The sequence below is a fragment of the Ovis aries genome, chromosome 9, assembly GCF_016772045.2.
Source record: "Ovis aries strain OAR_USU_Benz2616 breed Rambouillet chromosome 9, ARS-UI_Ramb_v3.0, whole genome shotgun sequence".
In the NCBI taxonomy this organism is placed as follows: Eukaryota; Metazoa; Chordata; class Mammalia; order Artiodactyla; family Bovidae; genus Ovis; species Ovis aries.
In genome coordinates, this window is record NC_056062.1 from 49886177 (window position 1) to 49905418 (window position 19242).

General features: G+C 36.3%; 1 protein-coding gene across 31 annotated transcripts in view; it reads right to left on the reverse strand.

Moving 5' to 3' along the window:
* The window catches only part of STAU2 (staufen double-stranded RNA binding protein 2), a 311536-nt gene that overhangs the window by 163803 nt on the left and 128491 nt on the right, over positions 1-19242 (reverse strand). For all 31 annotated transcript variants that reach the window (XR_009595067.1, XM_060393813.1, XM_060393809.1 and 28 more), the window contains one exon: positions 8327-8387. Coding sequence is in view for 30 of the 31 variants with exons in the window: in XM_060393813.1 (XP_060249796.1) it covers positions 8327-8387 (61 nt within the window). In the remaining variant the exon portion in view is untranslated. The remainder of the gene's footprint in view (positions 1-8326; positions 8388-19242) is intronic.

The window sequence follows — 19242 nt, forward strand, 5'->3', positions numbered from 1 at the left end:
CTGCAAGGAGATCCAACCAGTCCATCCTAAAGGAAATCAGTCCTGGTGTTCATTGGAAGGACTGATGTTGAAGGTGAAACTCCAATATTTTGGCCACCTGATGCGAAGTGCTGAATCATTTGAAAAGACCCTGATGCTGGGAAAGATTGAGGGCAGGAGGAGAAGGGGATGACAGAAGATGAGGTGGTTGGATGGCATGACCAACTCAATGGACATGGGTTTGGGTGGACTCTGGGAGTTGGTGATGGACAGGGAAGCCTGGCATGCTGTGGTTCATGGGGTCACAGAGTCGGACACAACTGAGCGACTGAACTAAACTGAAAGCACCTGCCTGCAATGTGGCAGACTTGGGTTCAATCCCTGGGTTGGGAAGATCCCCTGGAGAAGGAAATGACAACCTACTCCAGTACTCTTGCCTGGAAAATTCCATGAATGGAGGAGCCTAGTAGGCTACAGTCCATGGGATCGCAAAGAGTCAGACACAACTGAGCAATTTCACTGGTCACTGGACTATACAGTCCATGGAATTCTCCAGGCCAGAATACTCGAGTGGGTAACTGGTCCCTTCTCCAGGTGATCTTCCCAACCCAGGGATCGAATTTAAGTCGCCTGCTTGGCAGGCAGATTCTTTACCACTGAGATGCCTTAGAAGTAAACAATCCCAATGCCGTCAGTTCAAAACTAGTTCAATAATAATAAGACTGAAGTCCTACACATGATCAACTTGGAAGGATCTCTGGGACATACTGTTGAATGAAAAGAAAATTGTAGAAGAGTATGTCTAGAAAACATATTAAATAAAGGTATATATTATTTTATCCACATTTGAATTTGCTTCTATATGTATAAAAAGATTCTGGAGTAATATATAAGAAACTAATCAAAAGTTACTTGTTTGAGAGACAGGGTGGAAACTGCGCCAAAGAGGACAAAAGGGAGATTTCTCATCTTTTTTGAACTTAAAATTTTTACCCATTCAAAAGACTAAGTAACAATATAAGAGTAAAATAAATAAGATTAATGATATAGTCTTATTTATTTTACTCTTATATAGTACAGCTTCCCTGGTGGCTCAGATGGTAAAGAATCCACCTGCAATGCAGGAGACCCAGGTTCGATCCCTGGGTCGGGAAGATCCCCTGGAGAAGGGAATGGCTACCCACTCTAGTATTCTTGCCTGGAGAATTCCATGGAGAGAGGAGTCTGGCAGGCTACAGTCCATGGGGTCACAAAGAGTCGCACCCAACTGAGAGATTAACAATGATAGAATAGAATTTGAACTAAATTTGAACTAATCCAACTAAAACATCATCAAAATGAAATCAAAGGTATAAAAGTGACTTTAAAATGTTTCTATTTCTACTAGATATTTTGAAGGGCACTCCAGTTCTTCTACTACAAAACAACCAGTATTTCCTGTAAATCTGAATTTACACACACCCAGTTATACACAGATTCCACTCCAAGGTGTGTTCCCAGAAACTCTTACACATGTGTACCAGGAGACATGGTCAAAAATGTTTAGAGTGATGCTGTTTATAATAACAGAATCTTGCAAATAACCTCAGTGGCTTAATAGGAGAATAAATTAATTACAGAATATGCACACAGTGGCACCACGGATGAAATAACTATACGTTAAGACAAAAGTCTTAAATTACAATTTGAAGTGGGAACACAAAGTTCCAGAAAGTATACAGCATAATGTCTTTTTTTCCCTAAAGTTTAAAAAAGCAAAACTAAACAAATACTGTTAAAGAGACATACTTAACAAGTTGGGAGGACTATATGTAAAATCCAGAGCAAGCAGTGACCTCAGGTGGGAAAAGGCAAGCCAGTCAAGAGACGGGAAAGAGGGTAACAACACTGGTAACACCGTGGGTCTCAAATGGAGTGGTAGGAATCTTAAGTGTTTATTATCATGCGTCATAACTTATATATGTTAAATTTACTATATATCAAGTATTACCTATATTTTTTCTTTAAAAATAACACATAGTTTAACATCTCTTGGAAAATTATAATATATTATCTGGGAGTTTATAAACCTCCATCTTTCTAGACAAGCTGATGAATGAGTACTTACTACTCTTATTTTCTCCTATGTTTATTGTAGAGTTTCTTTGATAACAGAGAAAATCAACACTGTAGTTCTTAATACCTCAACTTTGAGTCTGGGAGACTTTCATCTGTGTGTCACTGCTCTGCTTTTTTCAGTTGTAAAAATCCTAGTTCCAAACACCTTTGATCCCCATAGGGCTCTGAGAGTTATAGAGCACATATTTCACATTTCTAAAACACATTTCAGAAACGGAAACTGCATTCAAACTTTAGAAAACTACTCATCTTCTCTTCTTAAAAAAAAGTCATAAAAGGCTCAAGTGGAGAGCCTTAGGTGTTCAGATAACTACCTCCCTAGCTATTTAATATACATATCATTTGTTTAAATTCAAACAGATTGTGCAATTCAGGCCAAAGTTTGTACATCTGTGAGTGTTATAAATATACTTCAATTTTTTTTTCTGATTATAAACCAGGGTATGTTTATTACAGAAAAAAATTCTCTTATATTTTCCCATATCTTTTAGTTAAGTTGTAAGAAAAAGTGGTCCTAAACTTTGTATTCTTACTTCTTCAGAAAGGCACTGCTATTTCCCGATCCTGTAACAGCTGGTGAGTGCTTGTTGCTTCAATGGTTGGAATAATCAGTTTTTAATTCTTGTCAATTATATGGATCAGAAATTATGTAACATTTATTTCTAATCTGGACTTTCCTGATTGCTCAACAGTTTCACTATTTAATTTCTGTTCTTTTAAAATGACTCCCTAAGTCCTTTGGGCATTTTTCTATTGCTGTTCAGTAGCTAGGTGTGTCCAACTCTTTTGGGACTCTGTGGACTATAGCCTGCCAGGTTCCTCTGTCCATGGGCTTCCCAGGCAAGAATACTGGAGTAGGTTGCCACTTTCTCCTCCAGAGGATCTTGCTGACCCAGGGACTGAACCAGTGTCCCTTGCATTGAAGGCAGATTCTTTACTACTGAGCCACCAGTTTATTAATCTGTAAATGTCCTTTGTGTATTTTCAACCTGTGGCTACACAGGCTGCAAGTTATGCCTTCTATCATTTGACTTTTTATTTTCTTATGCTGTTCCTTGAATTCATTTTTGGTTCTCATATATCTAAATCCTATCTTAGGATTTCATCCTCTGCTCTTATGCTTAAGAACACTGTCACCCCGCAATCAACGGATGCAGCCTTAAATCGTGCATATGGCTTCCTTTTTTCAAAAAACATGTATCTGAAATCGTTTTGCATGTGAAAATGTAAGTCAAGCAAGGTTTTTAAATCACGAAAATTTAAATTCATTCAATCTTTCTTGAGAATATTTCAGAAAAATACACTGTGTTAATCTGATTAAAGACTTTCCTTCTAGTTTCAGGTTATTTTTCCTTAAATAAATGGGCATTTGATTATTAACTCAACTGGTATGCCTGGAACAGATAGTTCAACACTCTCTCATACCCTTAATTGAAATACCAATGAATTGAGACTTCCTTGGTGGTTAAGAATCTGCCTGCAAATACAGAAGACACGGGTTCTATTTCTGGTCCAGGAAGATCCCACGTGCCATGGGGCAACAAAGCCCGTGTGCCACAACTACTGAGCCTGTGCTCGAGAGCCCATGCTCCACAAACAAGAGAAGCCACCGCAATGAGAAGCCTGCACACCACGACTAGAAAGTAGTCACCAACATTACTTATTGTGATAATCATTTCATGAGGCAAGTCAAATCATTATGCTGTACACCTTAAAGTTATACAGTGTTACACGTCAATTATAACAATAAAACTGGAAGAAGAAAAAGACTGCCACAAGTCAGCTGCACTCTTAGACTTCCAACAGAGTATTTATGTTCAAATAAATAATTAAGTTGAATCACCTGGCTTTATATTTAAATAGTATTGGCTCCAAGTAATTTATCGGTCTCATTACAAAGAAGCTTCTATTATGGAAGGCCCCAAAGGGAAATGTATATTCTTGCCTGGAGAATCCCATGGACAGAGGAGCCTGGCAGGCACAGAAATGGACACGACTGAAGTGTCTTAAGCGTAACACAAAAGTGACAAAATTTTTGATAAGTCAACTTCAATACTGCAAAGGTTAATAAGAATTCTTTCCCATCCCAAAAGTATTTGTCTTGGGTCATCTCTAATGAACCTAGAAGAGTCAGCATATTTCACAGGGGCTAAATAAAACTTTTTAAAAGGTTAACGGAAAAATATTTATGTGAAAAATGCCTCCAAATAATGTTTTAGTGGGTGGATTCGGCACATACCAGTGAATACCTTTGAGCTGAATCCAATTCTGAATTAAGCTGGAGTTTACCTTTAAGAAACAATGAACCTGCTTTTAAGTAAAATCCTGTATTAATAAGAAACATGGAATGTGAATTAAAAAAAGATTTTATCAACTGAACTGTATCTAAGTATTTTACAAAATTTTCCATGAGCCATCAGTAAGTCTTTAAAATGCATATTTTAAAAAACTTGCTAGTCATTCATCTGTAAAAATCTAGCTTTTTATGTGCATGCCAAGCATAAAATTGCCCCCATGCTAAATTTAACACAAACCTCACATTACAGAGTTATGTGTTCTTACACTTTGACATGACTATGACAGTGATTCACAAGGTGAAAATACACTTAGAATGCTCTATGTTCTGCAACTCAGGACAATGAAGAAAGCCTGGGAAGGATGTAAAAATTAGGTCCATATTTTAAATCTGCAGCCAATCAAGCCAGGAACCCGGCTATGCAATCACAATCACTTGCAAAGCCATTTAAACTATTTCTTAGCTGTACCTGTTAGCAGTTTCTTATGACTGTAATCTTTTAAAAAAATATCTCCCACTTCAAATATTAAATGCACATGTACATTAAGTTTTTTTGGTCTACCTACAGTTAGATGCCGGAGAAGGCAATGGCACCCCACTCCAGTACTCTTGCCTGGAAAATCCCATGAACGGAGGAGCCTGGTAGGCTGCAGTCCATGGGGTCGCTAAGAGTCGGACATGACTAAGCGACTTCACTTTCACTTTTCAGTTTCATGTATTGGAGAAGGAAATGGCAGCCCACTCCAGTGTTCTTGCCAGTGTTCTTGCCATCTACGGGGTCGCAGAGTCAGACACGACTGAAGCGACTTAGCAGCAGCAGCAGACAGTTAGTTGCTAACTGCATCAGGCTAAAATTGTCTTCTTTCCCCTTTACAATTCTGCATTCTCTTAATTTTTGTATACTATAGCTCCAAGTTAATTTCATAGTATCTATCCAAATAATGAGTGGTTAAAATTTTGTTCTTTTCAACTACAATTTGTGAAGTAAAGTTTAGCCAAGAAAACAATGAAGAGAGTCACTTTATGACATTTTGTTGTTTACAAAGTAATGTTACCTTTTTAGATGTTACTCCAGGGTGATTAATCAAGTTTAGAAAATTAAAGACACTTAACATTATAAACTGGTATGTGTAACTCATAACAGAGCACATTGAACAAGAAGGTGTACACTGAGCTGCTCAAGGTCATACAATACGGCAGCGAGGCAGGCAGCTCAGGCAGTCTCAAACTCCTGTCTTCCCCTCACGTGCCACCCTGAGCAACCCCTGCTCTAACTTCTGCCTGAAAAACACTAAGACACATATTGTCCACAGGACAGGAAACACCTAGGGCAGAATTTCAAACTTAAGGAATTGATTAAGTAGAAGAGACTTTAACCTAAAAGCTATCATACTATGTGAATTTAAATTATTTTTTAGGTAATGGAGTCATCATAGTGATCTACTTTTTCTTGTACTTAAAGTAGCTAGGAGCTGGCTCCAGAGGACTCAGGGGTTCTACTACACAGAACCCAGGGGTTCCACCACACAGAACCACACTCTCTTCTCAGGAGAAGAGCAACAGTGAACTGTCAGAGCTGGACCGCCCTCGCTGTCCGTGGTAACCTGGGCAGGGCCCACTCAGAGAACCTCTGTATCAGCTTTCTCACCTCCACAATACTGGGAAGGGGCCAGAGAGCATTCTTCTTTCAGATTTTGAACCACTGGAGACCAGAGCAAGTCCTAAAGTGCTAACATTTGGTTAAATTTTAAGGATGCTTCAAACAGCTTATCATTTCCAACATTATGTTTAAAGCAAATCTTTTAGACATTCTTACACATTCTTTCTCATCAGTGAAAAGATGAGGGTCAAAATAACACTGTTTAGTGATGGAGGCTTCAGGTCATCTACAATGTGCTTTCATGTTAAAACTACCAAATTAACAACTACCTGACTTCTATATTTAAATATGTAATGTTTATGTTCTCTGAAAAAAAATCTAATGTCAAAAGTAATCATTCAAATACAAACCATACATATTCTTTGGTCACGTGTACATACAGAAAATTCTGAGAGATAAGAAGTTTAAGAAAGACATTTTTGGCAAGCCTACACAAAATTATAGAATTTTTATTATAAAAATGGGGTGGGGGAAAGAAGGCATGGAAGAAAACTAACATTCATTATGTGCTTACAAAGAAAGAGCTCCTGTTCTAAGTACTTTACATAAAACTGAAATCAACTGAATGTTTCTCACATTCCTTGACCACATAACTATGTGCTGTGCTTAGTCACTCAGTCATGTCCAAGTCTTTGCAACCCCATGGACTGTAGCCCGCCAGGCTCCTCTGTCCATGGGATTCTCCAGGCAAGAATACTACAGTGGGTTGCCAAGCCTTCCTCCAGGGCATCTTCCCAATCCAGGGACTGAACCCAGGTCTCCCACACTGCAGGCAGATTCCTTACTGTCTAAGCCACCAGGGAAGCCCAAGTAAATACAATCCTCTATATTCAAACAACAAAGGAATTAAAACTCTCTTAGAATCCTGAACTGATTCCATTTTTCCTTTGGGCAATGTGCTGAGCCTATCACATTCATCATCCTTACATACATAGACAAAAGGCCCAGAGTCATACTGAATTATTTAAATTATTCCCAGAAAATAATTCATGAATACCACTGCCTCACTGAAATAGTTTTTTCAAGAGGCTAGTTTTGATAATCCAAGAATTCAATTCTCATAAGTAGGCTCTGATAAGAATCGTCACAAATTTCATTATACATCCAAAGATGAGCTACTAATATGAAAGAATACTCTTCATGACAACAATTTACGTATGTAAGCTAATTTAGCTTCTGAAGGTTATCAGGAAGAGAACTGGGGTTAGAAATGAGAGAGATCCAACTTTACTGAGGACTTCACTTTGCCAGGGTCTTCACTGGCTGGCTGTTTCCTTTTACTGATTTACATTAAAATGGTCACTTCAGTGAAAACAGATGCTTTTGGAGAGCGGCAGGGTGGAAGTTAAAAATGTCTACACTTTCAATGTATAACAGCTTGATCATGTACCTTTGAAAACAGAAATAGCTGATGGATTTTTATTTTTATTCTTTTTAAAATTTTTTGAAGAGCTAATTGGCTTTATTCGATGATTCATGAATCAGGCAGCATGCTATCTAGCAACTAGAAGGATTCTCCAAACACTGGGAATTATCTTAGGTGAGCAAAATTTGCCTGCCATCCTAAAATGTTTCTCTGTGACGTGTAGATTATTTTGAGCTGAAAACAATCAAGGTCCCAAGACTCAAGAAGACCCTTTCATTTTCCCATTAACGACTAAGAAGTATTTAGTTAGAGGATTCAGTAGAACTGAAGTGGATTTTTAAATGATGATATACTATTATTTGGAATAAAATTGTGAGCAATGTTATCCTTACATTTCTGATATTTCAATTAGTAATTTTAATAAAATATCAAAAATTCTAATGACTCAGCACAACCTAAAAAATGTGTACTACAGTGTTAAATGAAAACACACTACAAATTTTTGTCTATATTTTAATTATGTAAAAGTGTCTGTGTGTGTACCTAAAAAAGTAGAACTGTGAATACAGTTAATGCTGGGTTATATTGGACTGATAGATAACTGTTTCTCTTTCTTGATTATTTTCTACTGTGATAATGTCACAATAAAAACAACTTTAAAAGAAACAACATCATCACTTTATGGATAAAATGGTTTTCTGTCTGCAATGACTTAACCATGTTAAAGATATGAGTCTCTCTGTCTTCTCTCAGTTGCAGGAAAGCAAACACCATAACTTCCTGAAGCCTTCAAAACATTGAGCATAGCATCTCAGGCCCAAAAAGACCCAGTAAATTCCCAGTGAGGGACATGTCATGGAACCACCGATGAACACCAAGTGTAGCTAATATAAAGGTAGAAACTTACTGTTATTTGTTGGTTCAGGAAACCCAGCCTTTGGACCACTCCATCCTTTGTTTTCCCCTGTCTGAAAAATTAAACCAATTGTTTAAATTCAGGAAAGAAACTTAAATTAAAAAAAAAAAGTTAATCCTAATTAATAAAAATAGGGTACAGGTTATTCTGTTCATCCTCTCCACTGCTGACCCCAGGACCATGAACACAAGAATCACTAACAAGAACTATAACATCTATCCCTTTTCTACATTCATATCTGTTTCTTATGCCCCCTGATTTTATCTATTTAAATTTACAATTTACATCAAGAAAGCCTCATATTTAGCATAATATTTAGTATATATATTATATATAACATGGGCTCTATCAAGGTGTTGAAGAAGTAATTTGTTTCCAAACAGTAAACAATAATCATCGCAAGTGCTAAAGTAACTAAAAGAGATTTTTTATCACTTTTGAAGTTAAATTAATGATAGAAATATTATTATGTCTGTTCTGGAAAAGTCCTGATAAGGGTCACTGAATACTGCTAATGATAGGTACAAAAAATTGAAAACTAAACCCTAACTCTAAGCAAAATCTGGACTATCCTGGCTTTTACCAGATGATTTGGTCAACATTTAGTGTAAAATACACTCTGAGGTCAGACATTTTGAAGTAGTATTTTAATCAAATTATAAGTGACATTAACCGGTTATGTTCTCTTTTTGTGGAGCTGGTGTTATTGATAGAAAGTACTTCGGGGTGGGGGGAGACATATTTCTTTTTATAATTGTTATTTTATATTATGCTATCAGATGTCAAAGATCAAATGGATAAATTAAATCCATATATAAACACAAACTGCTGCTGCTGCTGCTAAGTTGCTTCAGTTGTGCCCGACTCTGTGTGACCCCATAGATGGCAGCCCACCAGACTCCGCTGTCCCTGGGATTCTCCAGGCCAAGAACACTGGAGTGGGTTGCCATTTCCTTCTCCAATGCATGAAACTGGAAAAGTGAAAAGTGAAAAGTGAAAGTGAAAGTGAAGTCGTGTCCGACTCTTAGCGATCCCATGGACTGCAGCCCACCAGGTTCCTCTGTCCATGGGATTTTCCAGGCAAAAGTACTGGAGTGGGATGCCATTGCCTTCTCCAAACACAAACTGCATTTCTAGCAAATACCTTGTAACTGTGAAAGGGTGGAAGAGAAGGTAACGTGTGTCAATGCAGATACACGCGGGTGGGAAGGCCTGAGGAGACGCCCACGCACATGTTCTCTGTGAAGCAGGAGACAGGATCATAGAGAGAAGGGGGCGCTGAGGGAGGGAGGGAGGTTATAAATCTAAGGAAAGTGTACACAGGAAGGAAACAGTCTGGGAAAGAAAGAGCTCAACGATTAGAAGAATACAGATCCTCAGGCATTCGAGGGCTCAGCTGAAGTTGGTAACAATATATTTAGCACTTCATTCCTCCTTTTCTCTCCTTCCACTAACAACCAAAGTTATTTAAATATTAGGTTTTATTCCCTAAGCCTAATTTTTCTTCAGCTGAATCCCAAGCCTGCTGCTCTCTGATTTCTATCTCAACACTCTAATGAAACTGCTTTTGTAAGGTTTCTGCTTTAACATGACAGAGTAAACATTAAGAGTAATCTCTTCTCTCTCCCCAAACAACTCTAAATTGATAATCCAATAATCCATAAACTCTCTCTCCTTCCCTCTGCCCCCAGCCTCCCCTGAATATGAAAGGAATCAAGAGAAGAGATAAGTCAAAATCTGTAACATGGAGAGTAGATTAATTATAACTAACTTAGCAGATGTGGGCCAGCTGAAACCTCACCTGCAGAGCTAGAAGCTAACAAAGAGCTTACAAAGAGTAAACTGATTTGTGCTTCAGGACCCCAGAAAGCCTCAGGAATCAGAAGCACACCTGGTACTTCTAAAGATGAATCCTGGAAGAGTATGAAAATAAAAAGATTGTTTGGAAGTCTTTCAAATGTTATGAAATTTCCAGGTCACTTCTGTGACCCCAAGGAGACAAATTTTCTAAAATGTTTCCTCTTCAGACACCAGGTACAGCTGAGGATGGGATGGATCTATATACCACACTGAAAACAGAGATGGATTCCAAAGGTACATCCTAGAAGATAAGATCCTCAGCTCCCTTTATCACTGGGCCTCTAAAGACAATAATCAGTCTCCCAATCCACAAGGAATGGTGAGCATAACACAGGGGACAGAATAAAACCTTAAAAAAGGGTTAAAAGAAAAAGCTCTCAGAGAGACAGAAGTATTATACCCATTAAACAAGAACAAGAGGTTATAAAAAGGAAAATTCTGAGAATGAAGAATAGCTCTGGGAAATAAAAAATACAGTAGCCAAAGGAAATTATTTCAAAGAAGGACTGGAAGACAAAACTGAAGAAATCTCCAGTAAGCAGAACAAAAAGAGAAACAGAAAAGAAAAAAAGGAAGGAAGAAGCAAAAAATCACTCTTTAGACTAACCGGTATCCTAGAAAGAAGCAAGAGCAAAAATGGAAGGAATGAAATCATCAGAGAAAAAATATAAAAGTTTCCCCACTTTTAAAGTACACGAATTTCTGGATTAAAACCCAAACACCCAAAAACAATTTATCAAAGAATACACAAATCCAGTCCAATCACTCAAGAAATTTCAGAACTTCTGAGAAAAGATGTGAGAAAAGCATCACGAGGGAGAGGAAATGTAAAAGTTTCATAAATTAGCTAAAGAATCTGAAGACTTTAGAATTTCAACAGTAATGCTGAGAGGTAGAAAACATTGGTACAATGCCTTCAAAACTGTGGAAAAAATATTTCCTATTTAGAATTATATCTCAGAAAAACTACCAATTAAGTGTGGGGGAAATATAAAGATATATCAGAACTACAAGGTCTCAAAAAACTGTATTACTCATGCATTCCCTATCAGGAAATGATGAAATCATGTACTCCATCAACACAAGAAAATAAATTAAGAACAAGGAAACTGTCCAGAAAGCAGGCAACTCAACAGAGAGAGGCAAAAGGAATTAAAAGGGAAATTGTGAAGAGAAGAACCAAAACACTAGGTCTTCAGCAGATCTATCAAACAATCCAACACAGAAGAGGAAGATAAAGAACTCCAAGAAAGAAAAAACAAAGACACTAAACAGTACATGAAATGTTTACTTGGCAGAGGGTACAGGGATAAGTTAGAGAGACACAGAATACTATACATGTTGAGTAAGAAAACTAACTTCGGTTTTCAAAGCAGGAACTCAGATAACATCTAAAAAAAAAAAATCAAGAAACTGCAGTGTAAGTTACTAACAGTACAAAATAACAGAACAACTAAAACAGGTAGTAAGTGGTTGCCTCTGTAAAAAAGGTAACAGAAATGGGCAGTCCCAGGACAGGACAGCATGGTTTTTTATTATAAATCTTGAGTCTTTATATCATTAATCTTGAATGAGTCTTGACTTCTTATACATATATGAGTATTACTTTGAACAATATATAATAATCAAATATAACAAAGAATGAAGCACATGCCAGTTATATCTTGATGTTATATCTTACAAGCTCAAAGTTGTAACTAAAAAACCCCATGTAATTGAAAAAAAAAACAAGATGCAAGATCAGTATATTTTTTAAATAGTAAAGAGTGTTCTGCTCTTCCTTAGAATGTAGAAATGTAACAGTGACTCAGACAATGTAAGAAATCATAACTTTTCTCAAACCCATCAGAGATCTGAGATTGTAAAGCAAACAAATGACATAAATTCTAGAGAGTGACAAAGCCCTCTGAGGCGAGGTTCAGCTCACAAAATATTTCAACACTGGCAAAGAAGAGAGAGATAAATATCAAAAATATTGGTAAGAAGAAAGCAGATGAAATGTTAATGAATTCTTAAAGACTGTGAGGGTCAGCATAGCAGTTTAGAAAAATTAGGAGGAACTCCAGAGAGTTCTTTTCTATGGGCTTCCTTTGGGAAGTCAGGACAACTGGAGATACAGCAGAGAACCAAAGAGCCCCACTCAGTGGTGCAGGTGTGAAGCAGAGAGAACAGCATAGAAATTTGCACACTCCTCTGGAGAAGGAAATGGCAACCCATTCCAGTACTCTTGCTTTGAAAATCCCATGGATGGAGAAGTGTTGTAGGCTACAGTCCATGGGGTTGTAAAGAGTCAGATACGACTGAGTGACTTCACTCACTAGACTCTTCTTTTACACAAAGCAAACAGCACAAGCTACAGAAGAAAAGGGAGAAACAAATCCTGTCTGCCTCTGAGATAAGGCAAGAAATTTTATTGCTCCAAAAGCTAAGGCAAAGACTCACTGTTTCTGCAAAAAGATTAGAAGCAAAAGTTACCTGCTCCCAGGAAAAAAAGAAGTGGGTGAAAACCTTGAGAGCGAATCCCTGCACCAATATAAAGCAGATTTCTGAAAATGCTGGGGAAGGGGCTGGAAAACTCTACTTCAGCTAAGACAACCTATAGTTCAAAAGTAAAGTTTGGCTATCATGGAGAAGGAGGTAGAAACATTAGGAAAAAACCCACTTCTGAGACTCAAGCACACAGAGTTTGAAGAATGAAGCTGTACAAGAAAATCAAGAACTATGCTTCTATATCCAACATAAGCCTACAACCAAATAATAAGCAACAGCAACTGACTACGAAACATAGAGATATCCCTCACCCCATGACATAGCAAAGAGAGGACTGATGAAACCAGAGGATGGTGCAGAAAAATTGAGGAAAATCTTCCCAAAACCTCACCCCACACAAAACAAAGACAGTGGCAAACCAAAGCTAAAGGAATCTGAAGTTAATAGTGACTGTGGAAACAAAACACCCAAAATGAGCTTAACTACCAACTAGATTGATGCCACCCTCCATGTTAACAGTCTGACAGAAAAAGAGACATGCCTGTTTCTTAACATAAGTGCTACTTAACTCTGCCTTTACTGCTTCTCAATACACAATGTCCACTGTTCATTCAAACACTATAAGCCACCCAAAATTGCAAAAATAAATATGTCAAATGATAAGTCAATAAAAGGGAGGCTCACGGGTGGTGGTCGTCATGGGGGAGATATACATATACTTATAGCTGATTTATGTTGTTATATAGCAGAAACAAATACAACATTGTAAAGCAATTACCCTCTGATTAAAAATAAATAAATGAAAATTAAAAATAAGAAAACAAGTCAATAAAACAGAGCCCAAAGATGACCCAAGTGCTAGAGCAACTCTAAGAAATAAGTTTTATATTATCTATGATTAACAGGATAAAAGATCTAATGAAAAAGGCAGACAACATGCATGAATATTTGGAAAATTTCATTAGAAAAACAGAAACCTTATAAGAAAAGCATATGGATATCCTAGGGGGAAAATACAACAGATTAAAATTAATATTGATAACATTATTAACAGATGGACACACCTGAAGAAATAAGTCAGTAATATGACAGATAAATTAACAGAAATTACTCAAACTGAGACACACAAAAAAAGGAGTGAAAAATAAAAGGGAACAAAAAATCCTGGATCCATACGACAATACTAATGGTCTAACATATATATAACCGTAAACTCCCAAGGAGAGAGAAAACAAGGAAGAAGAAATATCTGAAAAAGAAGATAACAGCTGAGAAATTGACAAAAATTTTTTAAAAAACAACAAATCACAGATCCAATATATTCATATTCATTAAGCAGAAAAAATACAAAAAGGAGAAGAAAGGGAGGAGGAAGAGGAAGAAAACGAAGAGACAGGGAGAAAAAGAAAAGGAAGGAGGAGAGGGAAGAAGAGGAGAAAGAAGAGAAAGAGAAAGAATCACATTTAGATACATCACAGTTACACTGCTAAACTAATAAAAAAAGGACATTTCTGAAGGCCTTTAGAGGGAGGAAGAAAGCATATCAAGATGAAAAAGAAGATAATTAGAGCAGACTTCATATAAAAGGCTACGCAAATCAGAAGACAATGGAATGAGATCTCTGAAAGTGCTGAAAGAAACAGAAAAACTCAGAATCCTATACCCACACAAAAGTAACTTCTAAAATGAATACAAAATAAATTTCTCATCAAACAAAAGTTGACAGAAACCACTGCCAGCAGACCTGCTAATACAAGTAGTATTAAAGGAAGTTCTACAAATAAGAGTATAATACCAGAAAGAAATCTGGATCTAAACAAATGAAGAGTATTGAAAACGGTAAAAATAAGGTTAAATGTATTTTCTGTGATTCTAATTGCTTCATGGGAAATAGATGGGGAAACAGTGGAAACAGTGGCAGACTTTTTTTGGGCTCCAAAATCACTGCAGATGGTGATTGCAGCCATGAAATTAAAAGACGCTTACTCCTTGGAAGAAAAGCCATGACCAACCTAGATAGCATATTCAAAAGCAGAGACATTACTTTGCCGACTAAGGTCCGTCTAGTCAAGGCTATGGTTTTTCCAGTAGTCATGTATGGATGTGAGAGTTGGACTGTGAAGAAGGCTGAGCACCGAAGAATTGATGCTTTTGAACTGTGGTGTTGGAGAAGACTTGAGAGTTCCTTGGACTGCAAGGAGATCCAACCAGTCCCTTCTGAAGGAGATCAACCCTGGGATTTCTTTAGAAGGAATGATGCTAACGCTGAAACTCCAGTACTTTGGCCACCTCATGCAAAGAGTTGACTCATTGGAAAAGACTTTGATGCTGGGAGGGATTTGGGGCAGGAGGAGGAGGCGATGACAGAGGATGAGATGGCTGGATGGCATCACTGACTCGATGGACGTGAATCTGAGTGAACTCCGGGAGTTGGTGATGGACAGGTTGGCCTGGCATGCTGCGATTCATGGGGTCACAAAGAGTCGGGCATGACTGAGCAACTGAACTAACTAACTAACCAACCATATAGAGAGAAAACTGGCTATATAAAGCGAAATTAGTAACAATGAATTATGGGTTTTATACATATAAAGATAAGTAAAATGTACAACTACACGAGAGGTCAAAGAGAAAAAAGCGAACAAAGAATAAATAGAATAAATAGAAACAATTAGGAATATGATAAGTTTAAATCCAACCACACCAAAAGCTACAATAAGTACAAATGGTCTGATCACTCCCAACTAAAGGTAGACATTGTCAAAGGGTATTTTTAAAAGCAAGAGTCAATTATATGTTTTCTAAAAGAAACCAATTTAAACACAAAGACACTGATAGGCTAAAAATAAAATGGTGGGAGGAAAATACCCCATGCAAACCCTAAAAAAAATAAAACTGAAGTGACTATATTAATATCAAAAAGAATTCAGAACAAGGAATATTACCAGGGATGGAAAGAAAATCACATAATAATAAAGTTGTAAAGTCATCAAAAAGATATAACAATCCTAAATGTATATGTATATAACAACATAGCTTCAAAGTACATAAAACTGATAAAATTGAAAGTAGTCAAATTTATAGTTGGTGACATTAGCACTTGATAAAAGAAGTAAACAAAATCAAAAGAGACATAGGACTTGAATGAAGAAACCAAAGGGAAATTAGAACACATTTTGATGAAATGAAGTAAAAACTCAGCTTCTCAAAATTTGTGGGCCAGGGCTAAACCAGTACTTAAAGAGAAATATATATCACTAAATTCTCAGATCCACAGCTTAAGCTTCTGGCTTACGAAAGTAGAAAAAGAACAGAAAATTAAACCCAAAGCAAATAAACAAAGGATAAAATAAAGAACAGAAATCAGTAATACTGAAAACAGAATAACAGGGAAAAAAATCAATGAAATCACAACCTTGTTGTTTGAAAATGATAAAAAAAAATTTACAAACCCCTAGCTAGATTCATCAGGATAAAAAAAGAGGAAACAATTATCAATATCAGAAATGGGAGAGAAAATATCATTACAGATGCTATAGCCATTAAAAGAATAACAAAGGAATCCTATGAACAATTTTATACCATTAAATTCAGCTTAGAGGAGATGGACAGACCCTTGAAAGATTCAAACTGCCAAAGCTCGCTCGGCAGTAGGTAATCTGAGTAGTCTTATATCTATTTTTACATCAATTTATACTTAAAGCCTTCTTACATTAAAAATTATAAACCCCGATGGCTCCACCAGTAAATTTTACTCAACGATTAATGAAGGAAGAATACCAAACTCTCTGAGATGATGAAAGAAAAGGAGATACTTCCAAACTTACTATATGAGTCTAGCACTACCCTGATAATGATACTAAAACCAGTATTTCTACCTCAGATGATGAAAACTTTCTGGAAGTGGATAGTGGAGATAGCTGTAGAACACTGTAAACGTACTTAATGCCACTGAATTGTACACTAAAAATGGTTAAAATGGTAATTTTTTGCTGTGTATGTATATACAGGTATTTCACTTTTCAAAAGTTTATGTCACTTTGCTTTTATGAAAGACATGCACCTGTTTTTGCTAACTAAAAGAAATCCAAAGAGGATTTTCACTTTTACGGAAAAACAAAAAATGCCATTCAGTGTTTTACTTCGCAGCTAGCCATTACTGAGGCAGCACCCACCAAGAGCAGTGAGAGTGGCAACTACACTCAGTATCTCAGCATCCAGGCACCACAGCTTTGAACCGTGTGTGAGAATCTGTGTTCTGTCTGGATTTATTTTGTGCATTCATTAGCAAGATGAGTCCTAAGGCAATTGCTTCTTTATTTCAGACCATTTTGGCTTACAAAAGGTTTCACAGGCATTGCTTTACTTTCAGATAGCGGGGGAAACCTGTATCACATAAATTTTAAAAATCCATCAATTTAAAAAAAAATTCACCATATCCACAAACTAAACAGAAAAAATCATGTCAATATCAACAGATGCGGAGAAAACATTTGGCAAAATTCAACATTCACAGATAATTATGGGGGGGAAACTTCTCAACAAAGCAGGAACACTAGGGACTATTAACCTGATGTAGAGCTGTATAAAAAACCTACAAGCATCATGTTATATAATAGCAAAAGACTGAACAATTTCCTTGTAAGATTGGGAACAAAGTCAAGATACCTGTTTTTCTGTTTCAACAATCAACCTTCTATTCAACACCGAATGGGATGTTTCACTCAAGGCAATAAAGCAGGACAAATAAATAAAACCATACAGATTAGCAAGAAAAAAATAAACTGTCTTTATTAACAGATAACACAATCATCAATGCAGAAAATTGCAAAAATCTACAAGATAAGTCAGTTCAGCAAGGTCACAGGATGCAAAGTCAATATATAAAGACAGCTGTATTTCTATATGCTAGAAAAGAAGAATTAGAAACTGAAATTAAAAACCAATGCCATTACCAATAGCACCCACAAACATGAAACATTTAGGGGTAAACATAAAAAATGTGGAAGATGTTTCCATAAAAAAGTACAAACACTGCTGGGTTATATTTCAAAAAACCTAAATAACGAGAGCAAGATCTTGTTCAAAGGTTGGAAGACTCAATATTTTGAAGATATGTTAATAAATGCAAACATGATCTATGTAATATTCAACATAATCCCAAAGAAAAATTCCAAATGGATATTTTTTTGGTAGAAATTGATTTAAAATTTTATTATGAAAATATAAAGATTAGCCAAAACAATTTTTTAAAAGTAGAACAAAGATGAAGTTCTTTATCTGATCTCAAACCTTATCCAAAAAAGGCACACTCTATATACAGTTGTACAGATGAAGAATAGACAGACATACAGATTAACAAGCAGAAAATCTAGAAACAGATCCACACATAAGTGGTCAACTCATTTTCAACAAAGGTCTAACTCAATGGAAAAAAGCATTAATCTTTTAAACAAATGGTGTTTGAACAACTGGACAACATATGTAAAAAAGGAGAAGAGAAGACAGAGAGTGAGAAACAGGAATCCTCTATCTGATAAGGCACTGGCATCCAAAATATATAAAGAACTTTTAGAACTCAATAATAAGGAAGTAAACCATCCAATTTTTTAAAAGACAAAAATTCTGAACAGATATTTCAAAGAAGAGATAGGAGTGCGAAATAAATATATGATGAACTAGTCAGCATTATTAACTAGGGAAAATGGAAATTAAATCCAATAAAACAACATTAAATACCTAATACCATCATCAAAGCTATAAAAACCGACAATACCAAGAGCTAGAGCAGATGTGGAATAAGCAGAAATCTCAAACATTGCTTGTGGAAATGAAAATGGTACCTGAAAATGGTACCACCTCTCTGGAAAACATCTTCAGTTTCTAAACAAGTGGCCTGTGCACTATTATATGAATATGTACCTAGCAGGCTATATTAGAGAATATATATAATCAAGATTTGTACATGAATGTTTACAACCACTGTATTTACAATAGCCTCAAACTGAAAACCTAAATGTTGGTAAAGAATAAAACAAGAACAAACAGAAAAGACACATGATAACACATGATAAGCAAATGATAAATGCAACAACATAGATGAATCTCAGCAATAAGGGTTGACACAAACGGCTACATAATGTACCATTCAATTTATTCAACATTCTGGAAAAGGCAAAACTATAGAGACAGAAATCAGAAATCAGCGTTTGTCAGGAGCTGAGGAAAAGGAAAGACATTTACTATAAAATGGCATTAAGAAACTGGGGTAACAGTAATGTTATAAATCTTAATTGTGATGTGGTCATATACACACACTTGTCAAAATTCATTAAGCTGCAATTCACTAAATCTTAATGTTTTTAAAGTGGAGATATATTAGTGCATACATACAGAATATCTTTGTGAGGACATTTATCTTTTTTTTTTAATCCTGATACAAGATTCACTATATTCAGACACTATTCTAAATGATATACAAACATTAACTAAACATGGGAGACACCTTTAGGAAGAGACCTAGTCTGAGGGTCTCAAGGTAAAGTGAGGCTACTTTT